General features: G+C 36.1%; 1 protein-coding gene across 6 annotated transcripts in view; it reads left to right on the top strand.

Annotated features, from left to right (window-relative positions):
• Window positions 1-22,656, top strand: part of svild (supervillin d) — a 168,725-nt gene that overhangs the window by 121,719 nt on the left and 24,350 nt on the right. For 5 of the 6 annotated variants that reach the window (XR_010892630.1, XM_067368972.1, XM_067368973.1 and 2 more), the window contains exons 9-25: window positions 3,587-3,734; window positions 3,934-4,017; window positions 4,134-4,214; window positions 4,308-4,491; window positions 5,532-5,704; window positions 11,074-11,229; window positions 11,324-11,460; window positions 11,814-11,961; window positions 12,172-12,317; window positions 12,450-12,625; window positions 14,744-14,882; window positions 14,972-15,269; window positions 17,027-17,284; window positions 17,386-17,593; window positions 19,167-19,300; window positions 20,210-20,365; window positions 20,495-20,638. Coding sequence is in view for 5 of the 6 variants with exons in the window: in XM_067368972.1 (XP_067225073.1) it covers window positions 3,587-3,734; window positions 3,934-4,017; window positions 4,134-4,214; window positions 4,308-4,491; window positions 5,532-5,704; window positions 11,074-11,229; window positions 11,324-11,460; window positions 11,814-11,961; window positions 12,172-12,317; window positions 12,450-12,625; window positions 14,744-14,882; window positions 14,972-15,269; window positions 17,027-17,284; window positions 17,386-17,593; window positions 19,167-19,300; window positions 20,210-20,365; window positions 20,495-20,638 (2,770 nt within the window). In the remaining variant the exon portion in view is untranslated. The remainder of the gene's footprint in view (window positions 1-3,586; window positions 3,735-3,933; window positions 4,018-4,133; window positions 4,215-4,307; window positions 4,492-5,531; window positions 5,705-11,073; window positions 11,230-11,323; window positions 11,461-11,813; window positions 11,962-12,171; window positions 12,318-12,449; window positions 12,626-14,743; window positions 14,883-14,971; window positions 15,270-17,026; window positions 17,285-17,385; window positions 17,594-19,166; window positions 19,301-20,209; window positions 20,366-20,494; window positions 20,639-22,656) is intronic. The other variant, XM_067368975.1, reaches the window with a different exon arrangement.

The raw sequence follows: 22,656 nt of genomic DNA, 5'->3' as shown, positions 1-22,656 counted from the left end.
CGCAGAGTTCTCCTCTTTGTGTCCGTTTTCAGCGTGTGACTGTGTTAATGTTCTGTTGACAGGCTTAGTAAATATTTTGGGAAATTATTACAAAGCAGTTTGTTTGCAAGCCCGAAATAAAGATAGACCAAAATAAAACTAAAAAACCTTTGGATTTATAACCAGTGGACTACTTTTATCATGAACTCGCGCACGCGCCATAATTAATTTGGGATGAATTAAGATTTAAAGTTCATCTGTAAAGTACACCAAGAAATTGGCTTTATAAAACATTATTTAACACATGATTAAGTAGATGTTAATTCTATGAGGATTTTGTGTTATTTTTCAAACCTAATAAATTCTTATAAATATTAAACGTAAACTAATGATAACCATACGAAGCTCTACATACAAGTAAATAGGAAAATAAGGAGTAAATAAGGAAAATAACATTTTCAAAGACATAGAGCAGCTTAGGCCTACCTCAAGATGCTTTTTCAGATTAGATGTTGAATCCTACAAAAGTAGAAAAGTACACATGAAGTCACAAACCTTATTTATTTTGTTAGTTCAAATTGCTAGTTTTGTGGTGAACAGTTCATCCATGCAAGTCAATCCACACACACAAAAATTTTTTTGGCTTTGTAATATTTAATTAAAATCTGAAAATGCTCCTCCCCTCTGCAACGGTGCCCCTTCTCTAATGACATCAGTTTGACGGCTTGGATTGTAATCGCTTAAACCACTCCCCTCCAACGGTTAGTCTGCTATGAGTGTGAGATGGAGAGGAGGAGCGCTAAAGTAAAAGTCTACTCACTTGGAAATGCGTCACAACACTGGAGAAAAGTTGTTTGCAACTTCCGGTTCATGCGGACTTTAAACAGACAGTTGGAGAATCAACAATTGGCTTGTTGGTTAAAAATCCTCAAACAGCTCACGGTAATAGCCTATTAAATTAAATAAATGACATTAAAATTCAAAGTAATCACTTTGGTAATCTAAAATACTTTTTGAATGCAACTGTAATTTGATTACCATCTATTTAAAATGTAACTGTAACGAAATACAGTTACTAAAATTTTGTATTTTAAATACGTAACGTCGTTACGTGTATATCGTTACTCCCCAGCCCTGCAAATACGCAGTTCTGGTGGAAGACAGTCTAAAATTTACAGAGACAATGAGCAAGATAATGACAAGTTAATGAGCTGTGTGTGTCACAGGTACATTACCAAAACGAAAATGAAAACACACTGCACATACCAGACACGCTTATGTGCAGTGCAGAGTGGTTCTATTACTGTATGACGTGACAAGACAACTAGTTGTCTAGTCCGGTTCACGCAGCGAGGGTTTGCAGTCTGAGTTCGGTGATAGAATGTGGTTGTCACTCCCATAAATAACTAAACTGTGTGTGAATGCAACCTTATTAAAGGAACACTCCACTTTTTTTGAAAATAGGCTCATTTTCCAACTCCCCTAGAGTTAAACAGTTGAGTTTTACCGTTTTCGAATCCATTCAGCCGATCTCCGGTTCTGGCGGTACCACTTGTAACTACAGAAGAGTCAAGTTTTAAATAGGAAAAATATCAAAACTCTTTGGTCATTTTTAAGAGCAATGCTAACGGTCTAATCAGATTCAATGAACTATGCTAAGCTATGCTAAAAGTGGTACCGCCAGAACCGGAGATCGGCTGAATGGATTCGAAAACGGTAAAACTCAACTGTTTAACTCTAGGGGAGTTGGAAAATTAGCCTATTTTCAAAAAAAGTGGAGTGTTCCTTTAAGGAGTCAAATACAGCACTCACAACCATATACTACTGCTGTGTGAACAGCCATAGTAACCTCTGGCGCACAGATACAAGCAGCTGCCTAGATGGTTTGTGGAGATGATGAAAATAACTCAGAGGAGCATAAAAAAAAAATTCAGTGATTGGTCTGACACACACACTCACACACCTACACATTCACACACACACACATACAAAACTGAAGAGATTTTATGCTGTTCAAGTGGAAACTTAAACTCACATTGAAAGTCCTGCACAATTAATTCCACAAAATACAAGTTTGTTGCTTAAATAATGTTATTGTTATTGAAATGTCACACGTCTTTTTAGTTCAGAGAAAATTGTTGCACTCTCACTAGACAAAAAGTTCCTTTTCCTTCAGGTACGTAGAACCAAAAAAAAATACTTGAGCAAAACAGAAAAAAAGTCTTAATGTCTTTTTAGTGAAATAATAATAATTAATATTTAATATAATTAATATAAATAATATATATAATATAAATATAATTAATATAAATAATAATTTAATAGTAAAATATAGCTGCAAGCAGTGATTATCGGGTTCAATTGCTTTAAGGCCTTTAAGCACATGTGTAAAAAGATATTATGTTTTATTTAGCAAGCCTGTAACCATCTCAATCATAGATGGAAAAGACCATTTATAGCCAATTCAGTTTAATTTTACCATAAGAATACAGGTTAAATAGCCAATTCAGGATAAATTTACCATAGGAAATATATGGTAGTTATCGAGGTTGAGCCCATTGCCCTCTGTTAACCTTGTCTGATAGCTGCTCAAACTTCATTGACCAATGGTGGACATGTTTTTTGAGATGTGTCAATGTCCTCATAGACAATCATGGCACCTCGTACACTGCATGCCAATTTTCAAGTTAATCAGACTAACGGTGAAGTAGTTATAGCCATTTTCATGTTTTTGCTCCTGTTATAGCGCCACCAAAGTGGCCTGTTGCGTGACCACATAATGAGCTCTTACATAGGTGTGCTGAGTTTAGTGAAAATATCACATTTCGTTCCCGAGTTATAGCCATTTTAGTAAAGTGGGTCCTCCCACATTGAATGTTTTGGCGGCCCTTAGGGACCATAAATCGAAATTTCAACTTTTTTTTTTTTTTACTTTAGACTTTAGACAATCTTGCTTCACTGTTCTGGTTATGATCGGGCCAAAAACATATTTCGCAAAAGTAGGTTTTTCAAAAATTCTGAACAACGAGCGAATCTGAGGCATGCATTTTGTCCATCTTGAGCCAAGAATTCCAACAATATAAGACACTTGAGTGTAGGAGTTATGAGCCATTTCGTACTTATGACCACTGTGGCGCCCCCGTCAGGCCGATCGGGGCAAGCTTTGGTGACATTGTAGAGTGCTACCAGCCCTCAAAGTTTAAATTTTCAACAACTTACGGTTTGGTCTGCCCGATAACTTTTAGAGAATGCTGATCCTTGGAAATTTTAACAATTACAATAGGGTTTCAGCGCTACATGCTTGAACCCCTAAATATTCGTTTTTGGATACAACATATCCTCAGCTGGAGGATGTGTAGCATCTGTATGGTGTTAACGACTCCCATTACACCTGGATAAATGTTAATACATGCAGTGTGTATCCGGATAATGTCTGGACATTTTATATTCCAATGTGTCTCCAGTGTTTTTGTCAGATGAGCTCAGTAAGACAAACTTATAAATCACAATCTGAGCATGTTTGACTTCTCAGTCTCTGTAGCACAAGTGGGATTTCAGAGAGGAACAGCTTAACAGATTCATGTTGTTTTGCACTTTCTCTCTTCAGAAATCTTCTGCAGACGTAGAACCAAAGATGTCTTTGGCTGAGCGGATGAAGATCTTGCAGGAGAAGGAGGAACAATGGAAAGCTAAAGGAAAAGGAGCTTTTAATGACTCGACCCAATACTCTGTTGCTGGACGAATGGCTAAGAGAGGTGGGGATAAAATAATTTGCCTGGTTTATAGCCAAAGACTAAGCTTTGTGCAAGACCTTGACTTTTTCAAGGTTAATGCACAAACCAAGCGAAAATGTTTGCATATCATGCTCCCTGCACAAAGCAGGTTTTAGAGTGCATTCTGTGGTTCAAGTAGTGATAAGAATGTTTTCATGTTGATGCATCTGTTTCCCATCAGGCTTAGTATCACCCAACAGAGAGGATGTTCCCATCATCCTCAGCAAGAAGGCCAGCAAAAGTACACCAATCAAACCATTAGAAGGTATTAGTGTCTTCTGTGACCCCGTTTGAATGCTCACTTGCCACTTTAATGTATTGTCAGGGCCAATGTCTCTACTAAGTGTTCTTCTTTCATGTCTGGAAACGTCTTTCAAACAGAAATCTCCACACGTCCTGATGCTGAGGGAGATAAAAGACTGGACAAACTGGAGTCCTTCTTAGACAGACTTCACAATAAAGGTTATTCAATAAACTACTCTATTAATAACTTGCGGGTTAATGCATAATATAGTTGTATGCAGTGATCTGTTTCTCTCTTTATTTCACATGCAGGTGTTGCGGGCATGAAGAACTCCACCATTGAGGTGATGGAGGAGAAAGAGAAGGAGGTGATGACCTTAGATGATGAAGAGACATTTGGGCGCTTCTACAGTTGCTTATCACCCACCACTCTGAGCTCCATTGTACTGATGGGCGAGGAAGAAGACTTCAACATCATCCTGTCAGACACGCCCAAGTGAGATACTGCTCTAATGGGGTTTTAAAGGGATAATTAACCAAAAGCCCAAAATTCAGTCATCATTTACTCACCCTCATGTCGTTCCAAACCTGCATTTCTTCTGTGGAACACAATGCTAGTAACCAAACTATTTAGGTTACTATTGACTTCCATTGTATGGACAAAAAACACAGACATTTTTCAAAATAGCTTTGTTCCACAGAAGAAAAAAACTCTTTGAGATGCTGCATTCCATATTTGTCTCTTGTAGTAATATTTTCAGTAAGCCAATAATAATCTACTACATTATACATTATATTATATTACACAGTAATAAATTATGAGGTGATGTTCTGAATGGCAGAATTTCTCTGAATTTCTGGGGATTTCAATCAACTGTATCTTATTTATTGTACTGTATATAAAAATACACATTTATAATCAATTTAATAACCATCAGATAGATCTGTATATAAAATATACAGCTTCTCTTGTGTTTAAAATATTAAGTGAAAAATAGGCTGCAACGTGGTCTGGATGCCAAAGTGACAGTTTCTTGTGCATCACAGGGGAAGTTCAAGGGTTAGTTCACCCATATTCTGTCATTAATCACTCTGTCACCATGTTGTCACCATAAGACCTTCATTCATCTTCGGAAAACAAATTAAGATATTTTTAATGAAATCCAAGAGGTTTTTTTATCCCTTATAGAAAGCGACATAAGTGCAGGCTTCCGTTTTCTGTGTCAGAATGCTGACAATTATTGGCCAGCTCCTGCGTCAGCAGTATCTGTCTGCTAGTGCCCCATTCTACTAATAATGGCTGTGTTAAATACACACATTTAAAAAGTAGTTTAACAGTTAAGTTATGTCTGTTTAAATCCTAAAGTCTTATCTTACTTCTGTAGGCAGGGTCTATATCTAAAAGATGTGGGTGACTCTGTGGGGTCGCAAACTTTTTGGAACCTAAACAGTGGTTCACGGTGCAAAAATGGTTGACTAGTACTGCTATGACGTCTTCATTCTTGCTCTCATGATTGTATTCTTGATTAATTGCAGACTAACATCAGCAGTTGAGGAACATAAGCGTTCAGTGCGGCCCTGCAGGAGAACCAAGAGCTCGAGAAACCCTCTCCGTGCCCTGGCGGCACGAGACGACCTCAGACAGGCTTATACTGAACAGAGACTGAACGTGGCCTCCGTGGAGACCAAAAGGATACAAATGGAGCGGAGTACGTTTGTTAGTTACATTTTGTGCTGAATTCATAGAATGTTTGCACCACTTTTACATGTGCTATTTCATCACAAAGATCTGTGTTCCAGCTTAACCTGTTAACCATGTTCTTTGTTTAGATTAAGACTCGAACTTTAATTTTTGACCACTGGTTTACTCTAAAAATCTCATGGTGACATTAATTTCTTAATTTGTGTCAGGAATTATGAAAATGAAAAATGTCTCTGGTTACTCAATGTAACCTGGTTCCCTGAGAGGATGTGGTTAGTCTGTGTACATCAGAAGCACAGACAGAGCCGCCGTTATATTTCTTTCCTACATGATGAGTATGCAAAGGAGTAAACAGACCTTTTATATGATTTTATAGTTACCTTTGATATGAAACATGAGCCTCTGCTGCATCCATGCAGAAAAATATTCCTGAGGGCTAAATTCATAGAAATCTTCTTAAGAAAGAAGTTTAGAAAGTTCTTAAGACAAATTCTAGGAAGTTTGCAAAAATGTTGCTAAATGTAACTTCATCACTCAGTGTATTACTTTGGTTATGCTTCGGCTCTGCTTGAATATGGGGTAACACTTTAGAACACTGATCCTTCATTAATGAATAACTACACAGGAACAAATGAGTAATGCATTATGAACACTATAGTAACTACTATTAACTAACAATAAACTCTGAATGAATTAGTAAGTAATAGTGCTCAGTTGAAGGTGGTAGTTCACTATTAACTAATCAGTAACTACTGTTTTTTCATTCCTCCCAGAGAACTACTAAGAACTACTATATACATGTTCGTAATTAATGAGAATAATGCATAATGTATAATTAATTCTAAAGTGAAGGTGATAGTAACCCATTAGTAATGACTGAAGTATTACCAAATACTTAAGAAGGAATTACTAATTATTTGGATCAGTATTCTAAAGTGAAAAGCATGATAATTCTCTAATAACTACTGAAGTCTTTGTAAACTTTTGAGGTTTTTGTAAAGTATTGGCTAGTAATAACACAAGAGTTACTATATAACTCTAAAGTAACTACTTCTTATTTGGATCAGTATTCTAAAGTGAAGATCATGGTAACCCACTAGTAATTAAGTGTTACTAAATATATCATACAGAATTACTGTACATGAAACATACAAAAATCTCAAAAGTTTACAAAGACTTCAGTAGTTACTAGAGAGTTATCATGTTTTTCACTTTAGAATACTGATCCAAATAATTAGTAATTCCTTCTTAAGTATTTAGTAATACTTCAGTCATTACTATAGTGTTACCAAGACCTTTACTTTAGAATTAATTATACATTATGCATCATTCATGTTAATTATGAACCTGTATATAATAGTTCTTAGTAGTTCTCTGGAAGGAATGAAAAAAACAGTAGTTATTGATTAGTTAATAGTGAACTACCACCTTCAACTGAGCACTATTACTTACTAATTCATTCATCAGAGTTTATTGTTAGTTAATAGTAGTTACTAGAGTGTTAATAATGCATTACTAATTTGTTCCTGTGTAGTTATTCATTAATGAAGGATCAGTATTCTAAAGTGTTACTGAATATGGTTATCCTACTGCTCATAAACATTCACTATTAGGCTTAAAGGGTTAGTTCACCCAAAAATGACCCTCACCCTCATGCCGTTTCACACCCATAAGTCCTTTGTTAATCTTCGGAACACAAATTAAGATATCCGATAGTCCGATAGCTCAGTGAGGCCTCCATAGCCAGCAATGATATTTCCTCTCTCAAGATCCGTTAATGTACTAAAAACATATTTAAATCAGTTCATGTTAGTACAGTGGTTCAATATTAATATTATAAAGGGACGAGAATATTTTTGGTGCGGCAAAAAAACAAAATAACGACTTGATGGCCTATTTCAAAACACTGATTCAGGAAGCTTCGGAGTGTATTGATTCTTCTGTCGAATCATGATTCGAATCAAACCGCCAAACTGCTGAAATCACGTGACTTTGGCACTCCGAACAGCTGATTCTCCACGCTGATTCATTTATGCTCCCATTCTTCCTGAAGCAGTGTTTTGAAATCGGCCATCACTATATGTCGTTTTTTTGTTGTTGTTGTTGTTGTTTGTTTGTTTTTTGCCGCACCAAAAATATTCTCGTCGCTTTATAACATTAATATTGAACCACTGTACTCACATGAACTGATTTAAATATGTTTTAGTACCTTTATGGATCTTGAGAGAGGAAATGTCATTGCTCCCTATGCAGGCCTTTGGGTTCCGAAGATTACTTCCGAATTTGTGTTCCGAAGATTAACAAAGGTCTTACGGGTGTGGAACGGCATGTGGGTGAGTAATAAATGACAAAAAATTTTTTGTCATTTTTTGGTGAACTAACCCTTTAAGAGATATAACCAATTTAGATGGATAAGTTCTCAAGCTGACTAGCTAGTGACATTACTATAGCTATAACCATTAATAGGCATGGTATTTCCTTGAAAATAAATTCCAGCACAGCACTACAACAACCATAATGAAATGACCCTTCAATAGATAACGCTTTACAATGAACTTATTTTAGAATAGATTTGTTCACTAAAATACCCTACTCACTTAAGTAATAAAAATGCTATTTCAATCATGACAACTCTCGGAGTGAATAAATTTTAACCAGCATTTTATTGGCATAGAGCATGGAATGTACATAGGCTTGATTTTGGTGGACGAGATCTGCTACGCTGCTGCTGCTGCTGAGCAAATTTTGGTTATGCTTCGGCTCTGCTTGAATATGGGGTATCATAATTGTTCAGCTTAGTCAAAATAACAACAAAGGAAAGGCTGCTGCAGGATGATAGAACCCCTGTAGGAGATCTCTACAGGTGGCGCTGGAGAGGAGGTGGGATGATAGGAGTTCTCATATTGTGTGGCGTGCTGATCGCAGCTAGGATAGGATATAAATAAAGCTACATGAATGAGGAAGTATCTCCGATTGGTTGGTGTCGCAGTACTGAAAGGACCAATCAGCAATTGTTAGAGTTTCATAACTGAACTTTATATTTCCGCATCAGCCCTCTGTCTATGGCGCTGCTCGCAATAAGTGCTTTAAGAATTGAATGACTGAATTCAGCATTTCTCCGCCACCTGTAAGAATGCATTAAATCCATCAAGGTGATTTAATAAATTATGTATTGATCTTGTCAAATACAAATTTTTAGCACATTTTAAGTGGTTGTTAAATGGGACGATACATACCAAGCCGCCTATTTTTTTGGCAGTCCTAGAGGATGCTTTAAATCAGGCATAAGGACATTATAGCAGAGGTACAGCTCTAATGAAATCCAAATGTTCAGTACTTTTTTACTGTACCATTCATTTTCTAAGAACCATTGAACTTATCTAAAACAATGCCCACTGAGCCATATTGCACCATTAGCCCATTTCACTGCGCTGTTTCTCAACCATCTTAGAGGATGTGTTAAAGTGGACATGAGGTATTCCTCTAAGGAAAACCAAATATTTAGCACTTTTTACTGTACTTTTACTTTTTTTTGTAAAGCATTGAACTTGACCTGTAGGACAATATACACTAAGCCATATTACACTTTAAGCCCATTTCACAGCACTTTTTACTGTACCATTTTTTTTTTTTTTTGGCCCTTGTTCTTTCTGATGGCACAATACTGCTTATTGAGCCAATAAAAATTAGTACAGTAAAAAGTGTTGAAAATTTGGATTTCATTAGAACAATACGTCTACTATAATGTCCTTATATCCCCTTTAATGCATCCTCTGTGATAGCCGAGAAACAGAGCCACAAAATGGGCTAAAACCGCAATACGGCTCAGTGTGCATTGTCATAGATACCAAGTTCAAAGGCCAATTTAAAATAAATAAATAAAAAAAGTACAGTAAAAAGTGCAGATAATTTCATCATCACTAGACCAGTACTATAATGTCTTTTGTGTCCGCTTTAGCACATCCTCTGAGGCGGCTGATAAACAGCACCACAATTTGGGCCGATGCCGCAATAGGCGGCTCAATGTGCATTGTCTTTGCATTGTATTAGATGCCAAGTTCAATCGTTCATAAAAAAAGACAGTACAGTAAAAAGTACTTAAAATTTGAATTTCTTTAGTGCCATACCTCTATGTCCGCTTTAATGCATCCACTGCGTCAGCCGAGAAAAATGAACGCAAAAAATAGCAGAGTGTCTTAAATGCCAAGTTCAAAGGCCAATTAAAACTGAATGGTACCCTAATAAGTGCTGAAATTTTGGATTTTGTTAGAGCAGTACCTCTGCTATAAAGTCCTTATGTCCACTTTAACACATCCTCTATGACAGCCAAGAAACCGCGCTGGAAAATGGGCTGATGGTGCAATAGGCATCTTAATGTGTATTGTCCCTTGTTTTTTTCACAAGGTCAATACACACTTTATTGAACCACTTTGTCATAATGCATTTTTTCACAGAAGGTTATTTCAAACACCCGACTAATGTTGAACACCCATTACTAATGTAATGTAGAGCGAGTTTGGAGCAAAAACATGGTTTGATGCTGTGCTAAGATAACATTTAGCTAGTTCTTATGCACCTATTACCAGAAGCAATTATGACTCATTTTAAAAAGTAAAGATCATTGGAATGTTTCGTTTTTAAGAAGGCCATTTGAAACAAAGCCTGAAAAGTGTGAATACAACGTAAATATAAAAGGCAAAAGAATAATAATTAGAAGCATATCCCGGCCAGAGAGGTGAGAATGTGTCCAGGGAAGCCTGAAACTGAATGGGGCCATTTGCACCACAAAATAATAGTGACAGTAGACTGAATGGATGCTTAGAAGATGTGAATAAACATCAGTTAGCATTTTAGTCTTGTCTTAGTTTTAGTTATCTTCATCTTTTAAATAAAACATAACCAGGCCTGTGGCTTTAGCTGCATTGCATTTTTAGACTGCAACAAGGCCAATTTCATATATTTTTTTCCCATTTCCTACAAATACATTTCTAATAACACAATACATGTAAGCCCTTTACAGGTTGTTTCTTTAAGACAATACTTAATTCTGACTTGATGACAACAAACTGACAAGTATGGGGTCTAACAGGTTAATCAGGTGATTAATGTGGTGAAATAGAGCTGAACGTGAACATTTAAATTAAAACATTCAATTAATAAAAATGAAAATTGTACTACTCCTGAGTGGAAGAGTGCAGCTGTTTATCATTATTAGAAGTAATTTCTTGTGAAGTAATAAGGTAATGTGCAGTAATTAAGTGCTTAATTTACTGAACATTCCTCTCTTCTCCTTTTACATTTGAAGTAGCAATTCAAATGGTGATGTAGCAAATATGAACACTGTTAATTGGTTTTAAATGTCTCTTCTGTCTTCAGTGGCCAAGCACTCAAATTTGGCTGATGCAGCTCTGGCAGGTCTGGCCAGCAAAGAGAACTTCAAGAAAGTCAGTCTGCGGAGTGTGAAGTCTACAGAAGTGGTGACCAACAACAGTGCTGTGCCTTTCCACAAGCTTATGCTCATCCACATTAAAGGTGAAGCAGTCAGGGATCATGCAAAATATCAATGCAAGTTTGACCAAGTTTGTATGTCCTAAATGTGCATATTCTGCTTTGTTCATACACGCAGGCCGCAGACATGTTCAGGTTCGTCTGGTTGAACCCACAGCCTGCTCTCTGAACAGTGGAGACTGCTATCTGCTCATCACTTCCAAACACTGCTTTTTCTGGAGTGGAGAATTTGCCAATGTCATAGAAAAAGCTAAGGTACTACCACAAAATAAATACAAAAATCCAAGCTTATTCTATATACAGTATAACAGTTTACAACAGTGTTATTTTAGCTTTGTTTATATACTATTATAGTATTTATTAATTTTTTGAATTCGCTATTATTTTTATATTTTCATATATATATATATATATATATATTTTTTTTTTTTTTTTTGTAATTTTATTTATTAAAATTGTTGTCTTTTTAAGTTTTTTATCTATTATGTATTTGAATTTATTTCAATTACCATTTTTAAGTAGTTTAGTTTTATTTAAGAATAACAAATAACAGATAAGATTTTCTTAAAAGTACTGACCCATTCTGCATTTTTGTGTGTGTATATCAGAGCTCAGAGATGGCTCAGTACATCCAGACAAAGAGAGATCTGGGCTGCAAAGCTCCCCAGGTCACCGTGCTGGAGGAGGGAATCAACACAGAGAACCGTTCGGCCAAAGAGTTCTGGAGTCTGCTGGGAGGAAAGACTGAGTACAGAGGTACAGGCACTTGCAAAAACACATAACCTGCCACGCCCTGCACATGAAGCACAGATGTTGAAATGACAGTATTTCACTCACCATAAACACACACATTCATTTGTAATTTTGTATATATAGACAATTAACTCTAGGCCAGAATTTACTCATGTTACATAATCAAGTTCAGTTTATTCTCCACTCTTGCATGTATTTCTCTTTGTTTTACAGGTGCAGGGGAGCCGGAGGAAGATGAACTGTATGAGAGTGCTATAGTGGAGTCAAACTGTGTCTACAGGCTGGTGGAGGATAAGCTGGTTCCTTATGAGGAGGCCTGGGCATCCATCCCTAGTGTCTCTCTGCTCAACTCTAAGGAGGTGTCACATTTATAGCCTTTTAATATTGGCCTATTTATAGCCAATGGCAGTTCTGTCCCATTGTGGATGTGTTGGTAAAGTGTGCTTCAACCCATTGTACTAAACTTAACTCAGAGTGTGTGTATGTGGCAGGCACTGGTGTTTGACTTCGGTAGCGAGGTGTACGTCTGGACAGGAAAGGATGTTCCTTTGAGTGACAGGAAGGTGGCAATGCAGCTGGGCAAACAAATCTGGAGTGGCTCATATGACTACAGCACTTGCAGGGTCAACCCCCTCAACCCCTCCTCAGCCAATAAAGACACCCCTAAGTGAGAGACACCTCCGCTGACTATTCATAGCTCATGTTCTGTGTGATTAAAAAAAAAAAAAATCATCTTATAGGACCTGTCTTACCAGATTATGATTTTGTAGGTGATGCTTTGAGCCTTGAGAAAGTGGTTTATTAAGCTCTCAAAAAAAGATTGAACTCTCAGGAGCATCCATTAAAACCAGGACACATGAAACTGCCTCACAAACAGACTGATATATGCAACCACAATACTGCCCCCATGTGGTATAATTTGATTAGAGCATATTAAAGGTGAATAAAAGCATTTTGTTTTGTAAACATAATTTTTTTAGTCAATTGTTGGTCTTAACTAAACTCTAAACAAAAATGTGAAATAATAACAATTAACCCTCTACCGCATAGTGTTGCCATATGGCAACATACACTTTGTGTTCATTTCCTTGCCACTGTCTCTTTAACAGAACATTCTCGTTTTTTTTTTTGTTGGTAAGAGAAGACCTTAGTTTAGCCAATGATGTGCTTTGGTTAAGTCACATGACATGCAATTTTTTTATGTGGCGCGATTTTCTGACAGACTGCCGTCTCTTGTATGTAGTTGCTGAAAGCAAATTAAAACGTCAGTAACAAACAAGGGCCCCCCCCATGTCACATTCACAAAAAAATTGTTAACATCATCTCAGGTAAGTTATGAAAACATATTCACCACTCAAATTTTTTTGGTAAATCGATAAAATGTCTGTTGCCATATGGCAACACTGCGCAATTAATGGAATGGCATTATTATAATAGGTTAGATAGCTAGCTAAGGCCAGCTGCAGTCTGTTAAGCTATAACAATAACAACATTAATGCTAGTGATATAATGTTGATTAGTCGTATGTTAAGGACTGCCATGACATTTGTATTATGGATTAAATCAACATCAGAGACCTGCCACCACAGCCAGTACTGGGCCAGACCCATTGGCCTACCGTAGCGTCTCAAAAAGGCAGGTGCAAGTGGCTGTAAGTGTATTGTTAGGGTGAAGTGCACCAAATGTGATGTGTACATGTGTCTCACCACTGAAAAAAAAAATGCTTTTTGAAGTTTCATACAGAAAAAAGGTGAAATTTCAAGGATTATGGGGGATTTATGTTCATAACCTTCCTCTCATAAGATTGCGTAATGTTGAATTTCCATGAACTACAATATTTTTGGGTTTTATGTCAATGTTTTATGATACATGATGAACAGTATTAGATTTGTTTTTAACTGTCTACATTTGCAATTTAAATAATATTAATGAAAAACGTAATTAAATTCAAAGAATATAAAGCATTTTTCAGAAAAAGAATAAATTCCATAAATAAAATCACAAGATGTTGGAAAATAAGTAATAAGGTGTTGTTTATATTTACTGCTAAAGCTTATAATAGCACCAATTTATTCAATACAAACAACATTTCTGAGGAAAAATATTAACTATATACACTTACACTTATTTTAAGTTATTTCCACTATTGCGCGTTGTTGCCATATGGCAACATATCATAAAGTACCTTAAATAATATTTTTTTCCAAAAATTTTTTTACAGCACTTCAAGTTAAGCCATTCTAAGAAAAGAAAAAGAGTCAAATATTTTTTTATTTTTTTTTATAAATTTATCATAATGCGTGCGGTAGAGGGTTAATATTTTTATAACGGCATTTATTACAACAAAATGCAATGTGTATCTTCAGAAACTGACTGAAAGTTCATAATAACAGTTCTCGTTTCAAGTTGGAGAAGATGAAAGTAAATGACTTAGTTCAGTTAGTGATTTAAGATCTGTTCCAAACAATTCAGTGAATTAGTCTTTGTCAATTGTCAATCTTTTTGAATGAATTATTCAAAAAGTCAGTCAAAGAGTAATTTTTTTCACAAATTGGACTACACTGGTTGCTTTGTTTTTACATTTTTTTTCTGTGTAACCAGAGAGGACAATGCAGCAGGAAGATGTTATCTGTTTTATCTTTGTATGTGTTTTATCATGTTCAGTCAGTCTCTCTCAATGCGTTCAATTCAGACTAAAGAATGTAGACATTCAAAAGCTGTTAATGGAATCAAATCTCATGAGGATCCTACTCCTTTTCTCATTTGTGTCTGTGTTTGTGAGTAGACAAGGTGAGGGCAGACCAAGCTGGGCCCTGTTTGGCCGGCTGTCAGAACACAATGAAACTGCTCTGTTCCGAGAGAAGTTTCTAGATTGGGCAGAGAGGAAACCCCCCAAAGATGAACCGGTGGTAGAGGAGGTGAAGGTAACAGACAGCAAGAAACTCAGAATAGATTCCAACCTTCTCTCCTGTAAAAAGATACTAACAACCTGCATTTTCTCTTTCTCTTCTAGAGTCCAGTCTATCAGCACCTTCTAACCGGTGACTCTGACCTGAAGCCGTGTGACGTCAAAGAGATGCTGGCGGGAGCAGCAGGCCCTGTGAAGATGGTGCTGGAGGGTGTGGATGTGCAGAGAGGTCACGGATTGGTCCGTTCTGAGGATGGGCGGCAGGCTGAGCTGGCCACCGTTGCTGTGGACTCATGGCATATCCGTGAGTTTGATGACTTTGAGATCCCGCCAGAGAGTGTGGGTCAGCTGCACGAGGGAGACACTTATGTCATCCGCTGGAAATACTCAGTCACTAATGTTGGTGAGTGAGGCATGGAACTTAATTTATTTATAATGTTACTTTTGTACTTGGTATGCATCATTTCAGGTGCTACAGGGGGCCTCAGCAAGGATCCATAGGGGCCTCAAGAAGATTACGCAAATCTATTTAAAAATAAGACGAAACAAACATTAAATCATGAATTTTTATAATTAATTAATTCATTCATTCATTCATTTTTTGAAGAACCATAATTCCCACTGGATATATGAGGAAGCCTAATTTTACAGGTGTGATTTTTAGATCTGGAAAAGTCATATAAATGAATAAAATTGTGCCACCATCAGCATATTTATTGTGAATATATATATATATATATATATATATATATATATATATATATAATTTTTTTTTTTCTTTTTTTTTCGGGTTATTCCAAATTCTAAAATATTTTATCATTTAATACTTATTCATTAAATAACAAAAAAAAAAAAAAAAGGAGAAATCATGGGGCCTTCATATATTGTTGTATTTACAATGGGGGCCATGCAGTCAAACAGGTTGAGAACCATTGACCTAATCAGATGGCAGTATCCTGTATTCACAGATTATCAGTCCCATACAGTAACAAAGGACTGCCTTCTTATATAACATGTAACCATGAAGGTTTTTTTTTTTTTTTAACATACAAGTATTTAAAAGACAAAATGAAGAACAAGCATCTTAAAACATATTTACAGAAAGATTAGAATTTGAATATATTTTTAGGAGCAAAAGAGAAGTATGGTTAAAAGCCATCTTCCAAACTCATTATAGAGTTCATGATCACAAAACACTGATGTTTTTTTGTTTGTTTGTTTGTTTGGTGTGTTTTTTTTATATTATTAAACAGCTTGTGATGGCACTCTATGAAGTAATGATGACGATACATATACACTGCCATTAAAATGTTTAGGGTCACTAAAGTTGTTTTTTATGGAATAAATTAATACTTTCATTCAGCAAGGATGCATTAAATTGATCAAAAGTGACAGTAAAAAACATTAATAATGTAAAAACTTTTAAATAAATGCTGTTATTTTGAGGCTTTAAAAGAATCCCCCCAAAAAATCATGTGTGCCACAAAAGCAGCACAACTGTTTTCAACACTGGTAATAATAAGAAATGTTTCTTGAGCACAAAATTGGCATATTAGAAATATTTCAGTTACTGCTGAAAAATCAGCTTTGCTGTCACAGTAATAAATTACTTTCTAAAATATAACAAATTAGAAAAAAAATATTTCAAAATATTGCTGTTTTACTATATTTTTGACCAAATAAATGCAGCATTGGTCAACATAAGACTTCTTTCAAAAACATTAAAAATTCCAGCAGACCCCAAACTTTTGAAAGGTAGTGTAGTTTTTTTTTTTTTTTTTTTTTTTTTTTTTTAATGGCAAAAAACAAAGCTGTATTTAAAATTTAATTGCAACACTTGTTTGAAAAAATAAAGAATCGCAAAGAAAAAATAAAACAACTTGTTAATAAATATATATTAATATATATTATATATTTATATTTAAATGAAATAAGCTTTGTCTTTTGCAATACGTTTTCCTATGTGCATCATCATTTTGACTCTTTAGTTCTCTTGTTTATAATGACAGTTTATTGTACACATACAATATGAAAACAGACCAGCAGGGGGAAGGTGATAATTAAATTCAGTTTGGACTCATGCAGATGTATCAACTAAAAGTGGCATAATTCAATATAAGTCAGAAGAGGTGCTGAATATTTTATCTTGTATGTTTGCAGTGGGTAAGAGACAGAAGCCTGGTGAAGTGAGTACAGCTGGCCCAGGCAGGGAACGCACAGCATGCTTCTTCTGGCAGGGACGTCACTCCAGTGTCAGTGGGCGCGGCACATCTGCCCTCATGACCGTAGAGCTGGGCAACCACAGGGGGGCGCAAGTGCTGGTCACACAGGGCAAAGAGCCGCCCTGCTTCCTCCAACTCTTCCAAGGAGGGCTAATCATCCACCGAGGCTCCAGGGAGGATAGCTTTAACAACACAGGTAATGAACACAGATAACAATGAGCAAAACTCACCAAACCTCTTTTATAACTTGCAGTAATTCCATGTGTATGTGTTATTTTGGTGTGGTTTTCCTGTCAGGAGACTGGCGTTTGTTCTGTGTGCGTGGAGAGGCAGAAATGGAGGGCTCGCTGGTTGAAGTGGAGTGCTGTTGTGCCAGCCTGCGCTCTCGTGCTAGTTTGCTGCTGCTGGGGGTACAGAAGGGACAACTCTACCTGTGGCATGGCTGTAAGTCTCATCCAGGTGCCCGAAAAGTGGGCAAGAGGACCGTGGAGCGACTCACTCAAATGTGAGCAGATTTTACACAGATTTACATTTTTCTGTATAGGAATGTAATGACCATGTGGTGATTGTGTGTATAATATATATAAATAATTAGTGCTGTCAACATTAACTCACATGATTAATTTTTTTCCAGTTTAACGCATTAAAAATATTAACTCAATTAACGCAGCATCCGTTTTTTTTCTGTAATCCTTTGGCTAGCATTACAAAATATGATCACGCTCTTATTCAGGCAAATGCTTTTAAACCATTTAAATGTGCCAAAAGAGAAAAAGTATGTATGAAGTATTAAGGCCAAAAGGGCAATACGTGAATTTTAACATGGCAACAACACGTTAAATACATGTATTTCACGCGTATTTAACACATATTTCACTTGGGTCAAACCATTTGTGTGAGCTTAAGGCAGTGTACCATTCATTTACTAGGATGCCACCATTTAAAATGCTAGATCAGCTTATTCAGCCTTTTTATTTTGTCTTTTTGTGTATAACCTATAGAAATAATATCTTTAAATTGCCTCTTTATGAAAAATTTGATTTAGTTTTTCAACTGCCCTTTTTTTTTTTTTACAACACCGTTACAATTACTGACAATAAAATGAAGCATTACTATAAGCTCACTGAATCAGAGTATGCTCTGTCTCAGCCATAGGACCTGCAGAGTTTTTTCTCTGGTGTGTGTTGGGGTGGGACACATAGGCTAGCAGATGAAGTTTGGTGTGTGACTAGAGATGATAGCCAGAATCGAGTTCTCTGTCATACCTGAACGAACAATAACACAATAATGCCAAACATTTTGTTGAGTATTCTCATACATGTGGAGCAGGGGCAGTTCTTAAAGTGACAGCAACCACTAATGCCGTTTGTCATTGAAGATAATGAAAGAACAAAGGTAACAGAGAAAATTAATCACTGCTGTTGAACTTTTGTAGCTTTAAAAATGATTATCCATATTTAATTTAGGCTATAAATTATGCAGTGCAGACTGTTTGGTAACTTTATTCAATTTCTGTATTTTTGTTAGACAGGTAGGAAAGGCACAGGTAAAACATTTATTATGGGTTTATGTGAAGATTGTTCTAAGCTCACTTAAATTAAAAGTTATTATATTTTTGGAGCCTAATAAATGTAAAAAAATGATATAGCTTTCAATTACACTGAAATGTTGAATGGCTATAATTAATGTTTAAAATTGGGGAAAAATCAATTTCATCAAGACATCAGTAGCTGTATTAGTATCAGTGATACTGGCCTTCATTCATAAAAAGATGCCATTAAACACGTATTTAAAATATACTGTCTTTATGTTGTTTATTATTTATGATGTTTTAATTTGGATATTAACTGTGAAATTATTACATTATAAAATATATTAAAAACATATGAAAACTTATTTTTTAATTGCGATTAATCATAATTTTTTTAATTGATTGACAGCACTAATATGTGTGTGTGTGTGTGTGTGTGTGTGTATATATATATATATATATATATATATATATATATATATATATATATATATATATATATATATATATATATATATATATATATATAAAAAATATACTGTTACAGTTGTCCTCGTGAACTGGGTTTGAACAGTAACAGCAGTTTGAAAGTAACTGAAATAGAGGAAGGAACTGAGCCCAAGGAATTCTGGGATGCTCTTGGCAAGCAGGACAGGAAAGCCTATGACTGCATGCTGCAAGGTAAAAAGAGAAAATGTTTATTTCTAAACAATCCATGTTTCCTTGTCATAAGGTTGCTAAATTGGTATGTCATTATAACATACACATGCATATTTCCTTATGATACCATGGCTCTGTTCCAAATCTAGTGTGCTTTTTTGCTGTCTACTGCTGACAAAGGAAGGCAGCATCTGAAATGGAACTTCATAAGTGACTGATTTGAAACACTCTATGCACAATATTCTATTCTAGTATTCTTTTTTTTTTTCTTTTTTTTTTTTATTGGGACACTCAACTAACTGCTGATTTCCAGCATGTTATTATACTAACAGTACAACATTTGAATAAGTCTAAAATAAAGTAGCACACAAAATATTGGTTCAATTTGAATTAGATTAAACTATTTTACATCAAAACCTAGTGGTATCGCATAAATTATATTTATAATAGACATTTCTCTCATCTTGAATAGATTTTTTCACTGAGCTCTCCACAATACATTTTGGAAGACTTCTTGCAAGTTACAAGTGCCTTAGAATTGGGCCAAAAGCAGAGATCTTCAGCATAATCTCGCTGCTTGTCTGTTAAGAACAGCTTTTATGTTGAGGGTGTGTCTGTGATGTTTTACATTTACATTTACATTTATGCATTTGGCAGACGCTTTTATCCAAAGCGACTTACATTGCATTATACTATACATTTGTATCCGAGTATGTGCAATCCCTGGGATCGAACCCATGACCTTGGCATTGCTAGTGCCATGCTCTAACCACTGAGCTACAGGAAAGCTATGTTTCTATGCTATGTTTAATTATGTTTTAAAATGCAGCTCACTATGTTTTGGAGCAGGGCCCATGTGCTTTTTTTTTTTTTTTTTTTGGATCTGATTCAGGTATATTCAAGTATATGACTGTCTCTGTGTGCTTGCAGATCCAGGGAAGTACAATTTCACCCCACGTCTTTTCTGTCTGAGTGCCAGCGGTGGGACTTTTCAGGGAGAGGAGCAGTTCGGACCCACCCAAGTGACAGGAACCATCATGGCCATGCCTTTTCTGCAGGAGAACTTGTATTCAGCCCCTCAGCCTGGTACATAATGTCATTACATGTGACTGTAACCATGTCAACTGATGTTGTATTGCATAATGTTTTGCACATTGTACAGTGTCAATAGTTTATATTTTATCTAAATCTTCCTCTATTTTTTATTCTCTGTAGCTCTGTTCTTGGTGGATAACAGGATGGAAGTGTACCTGTGGCAAGGGCAGCAACCAGAAGATACAGAATGTACTGGCTCGGCCAAGATCCGCTGGGACAGTGAGAGGAAGTGTGCCTTGGAAACAACGCTACAGTACTGCCAAGGTTAGGAGATGGAATCTACACTCAGGGTAGAGGTCAGGTTTAATGAAGGAAATTCATGCTAGTCCAGAGGACTAAACTCTGCAGGACAGTGGGTCCCCAGAAGCAGGGTTGAAGACTGTGCTAGTCGAATGTACCAGATGGCATGTTCCTAACAACATCAACAACAACAACAACCACCTGCAGTAACTTTTGCTTTTGATCAGTAACAACTAGGGCTGTCAAACTAGGGCTGTTTGTGTTTAATGCATAAAAAATATTTAACTCCGTTAACACAGCATCTTTTTTTTTTCCTGGCATCCTTTGCCTAGTGTTACAGTATATGATCGCTCTCTCATTCATGTGCTTTTAAAACATTTAAGCGCGATAAGACGGAAAATAGAATCTACTGGCGTGCTGTCTGTGAAGCGGCTCTCTGTAACAAACACTGAAATGCAGACAGAGAAAGCTCCTTCTCAGACAGCGAGAAAGATTTGCTTTCTCATTTGTGTCTAATTGTGCTTGAATAGACTAATCCCCAGTTTCACAGACAAGGCTTAAGCTAGTCCTAAAATGCATGTTTGAGCTGGTTTAACTGAAAGGGAGATGTGTGGGTGGGTGTGTGTGTGTGTGGGTGGGTGTGTGTGTGTGTGTGTGTGTGTGTGTGGCAGAACCATTTTGGTAGTGCAAGCCCTGGTTTATTAAAGACACAGCTAAATGTGACATTTATTATAATGGGTTTATGTGAAAATTGTTTTAAAGGGATAGTTCACCCAAAAATGAAAATTTGATGTTTATCTGCTTACCCCCAGTGCATCCAAGATGTAGGTGACATTTTTTCTTCAGTCGATCACAAATTATGATTTTTAACTGCAACCGCTGCCCTCTGTCATTCAAATAATGGCGGTTGATGGGAACTTCATCTATAAGAGTGAATAAACCTTGCTTAGACAAATCCAAATGAAACCTTGCGGCTCGTGACGACACATTAATGTCCTAAGACAGGAAACGATCAGTTTGTGCGAGAAACCGAACGGTATTTATATAATTTTTTACCTCTAATACACCACTATGTCCAACTCCGTTCAGGACTCCTTTAGTGATGTCTGATCGCGCTCTGTCAACGGCAGTGATGTCTCGTACATATACTTCAATGAGTGTCAGACATCACTGCCGTTGTCAGAGCGCGATCAGACATCACTAAAGGAGTCCTGAACGGAGTTGGACATAGTGGTGTATTAGAGGTAAAAAATTATATAAATACTGTTCGGTTTCTCGCACAAACCGATCGTTTCGTGTCTTAGGACATTAATGTGTCGTCACGAGCCGCAGGGTTTAATTTGGATTTGTCTAAGCAAGGTTTATTCACTCTTATAGATGAAGTTCCCATCAACCGCCATTATTTGAATGACAGACGGCAGCGGTTGCAGTTAAAAATCATCATTTGTGATCGACTGAAGAAAAAATGCCACCTACTTCTTGGATGCACTGGGGGTAAGCAGATAAACATCAAATTTTCATTTTTGGGTGAACTATCCCTTTAAGTTCACTTAAATTAACCCTTGTGTATTGTTCAAATTTACTACCCTTTTGTTATGTTCGTGGATGAAAACATCCACTAAATGAAACTGCTGTAAAAATGTATCAGATATTTTTTTCAATTTTTTTTTTTTTTTGCAGAAATCTGTTAATCAACCTCAGTCCTGATCAAAACTCCAAAATCCAGGATTTTTAGTTTTTTATTGCCAAATTTATAAATGATGTCACTGATTTAAAAAAACAAACAAACAAAAAAAAAAAAAACACACACAAAATGACTTATTTTCAATATAAAAAGTGAATGTGGACTGGATTTTTTTTTTACCTTTTATCACGGTCTTGGACATGTGAAAGATTATTAACAACAATGGTTTTGATGCATTGTTAGTTTTTGTGCAGCATCAGATTTAAATTTTTTCTCCCTCATTTACTGTTCATGGCTGTTTTTGCCCCATTGACTTCCATTATAACTACATTTTTTGATTGCAAAGCCATGGCACCAT

The sequence above is a fragment of the Chanodichthys erythropterus genome, chromosome 19, assembly GCF_024489055.1.
Source record: "Chanodichthys erythropterus isolate Z2021 chromosome 19, ASM2448905v1, whole genome shotgun sequence".
Lineage (NCBI taxonomy): Eukaryota > Metazoa > Chordata > Actinopteri > Cypriniformes > Xenocyprididae > Chanodichthys > Chanodichthys erythropterus.
This window is presented reverse-complemented; position numbering and strand designations above follow the sequence as displayed.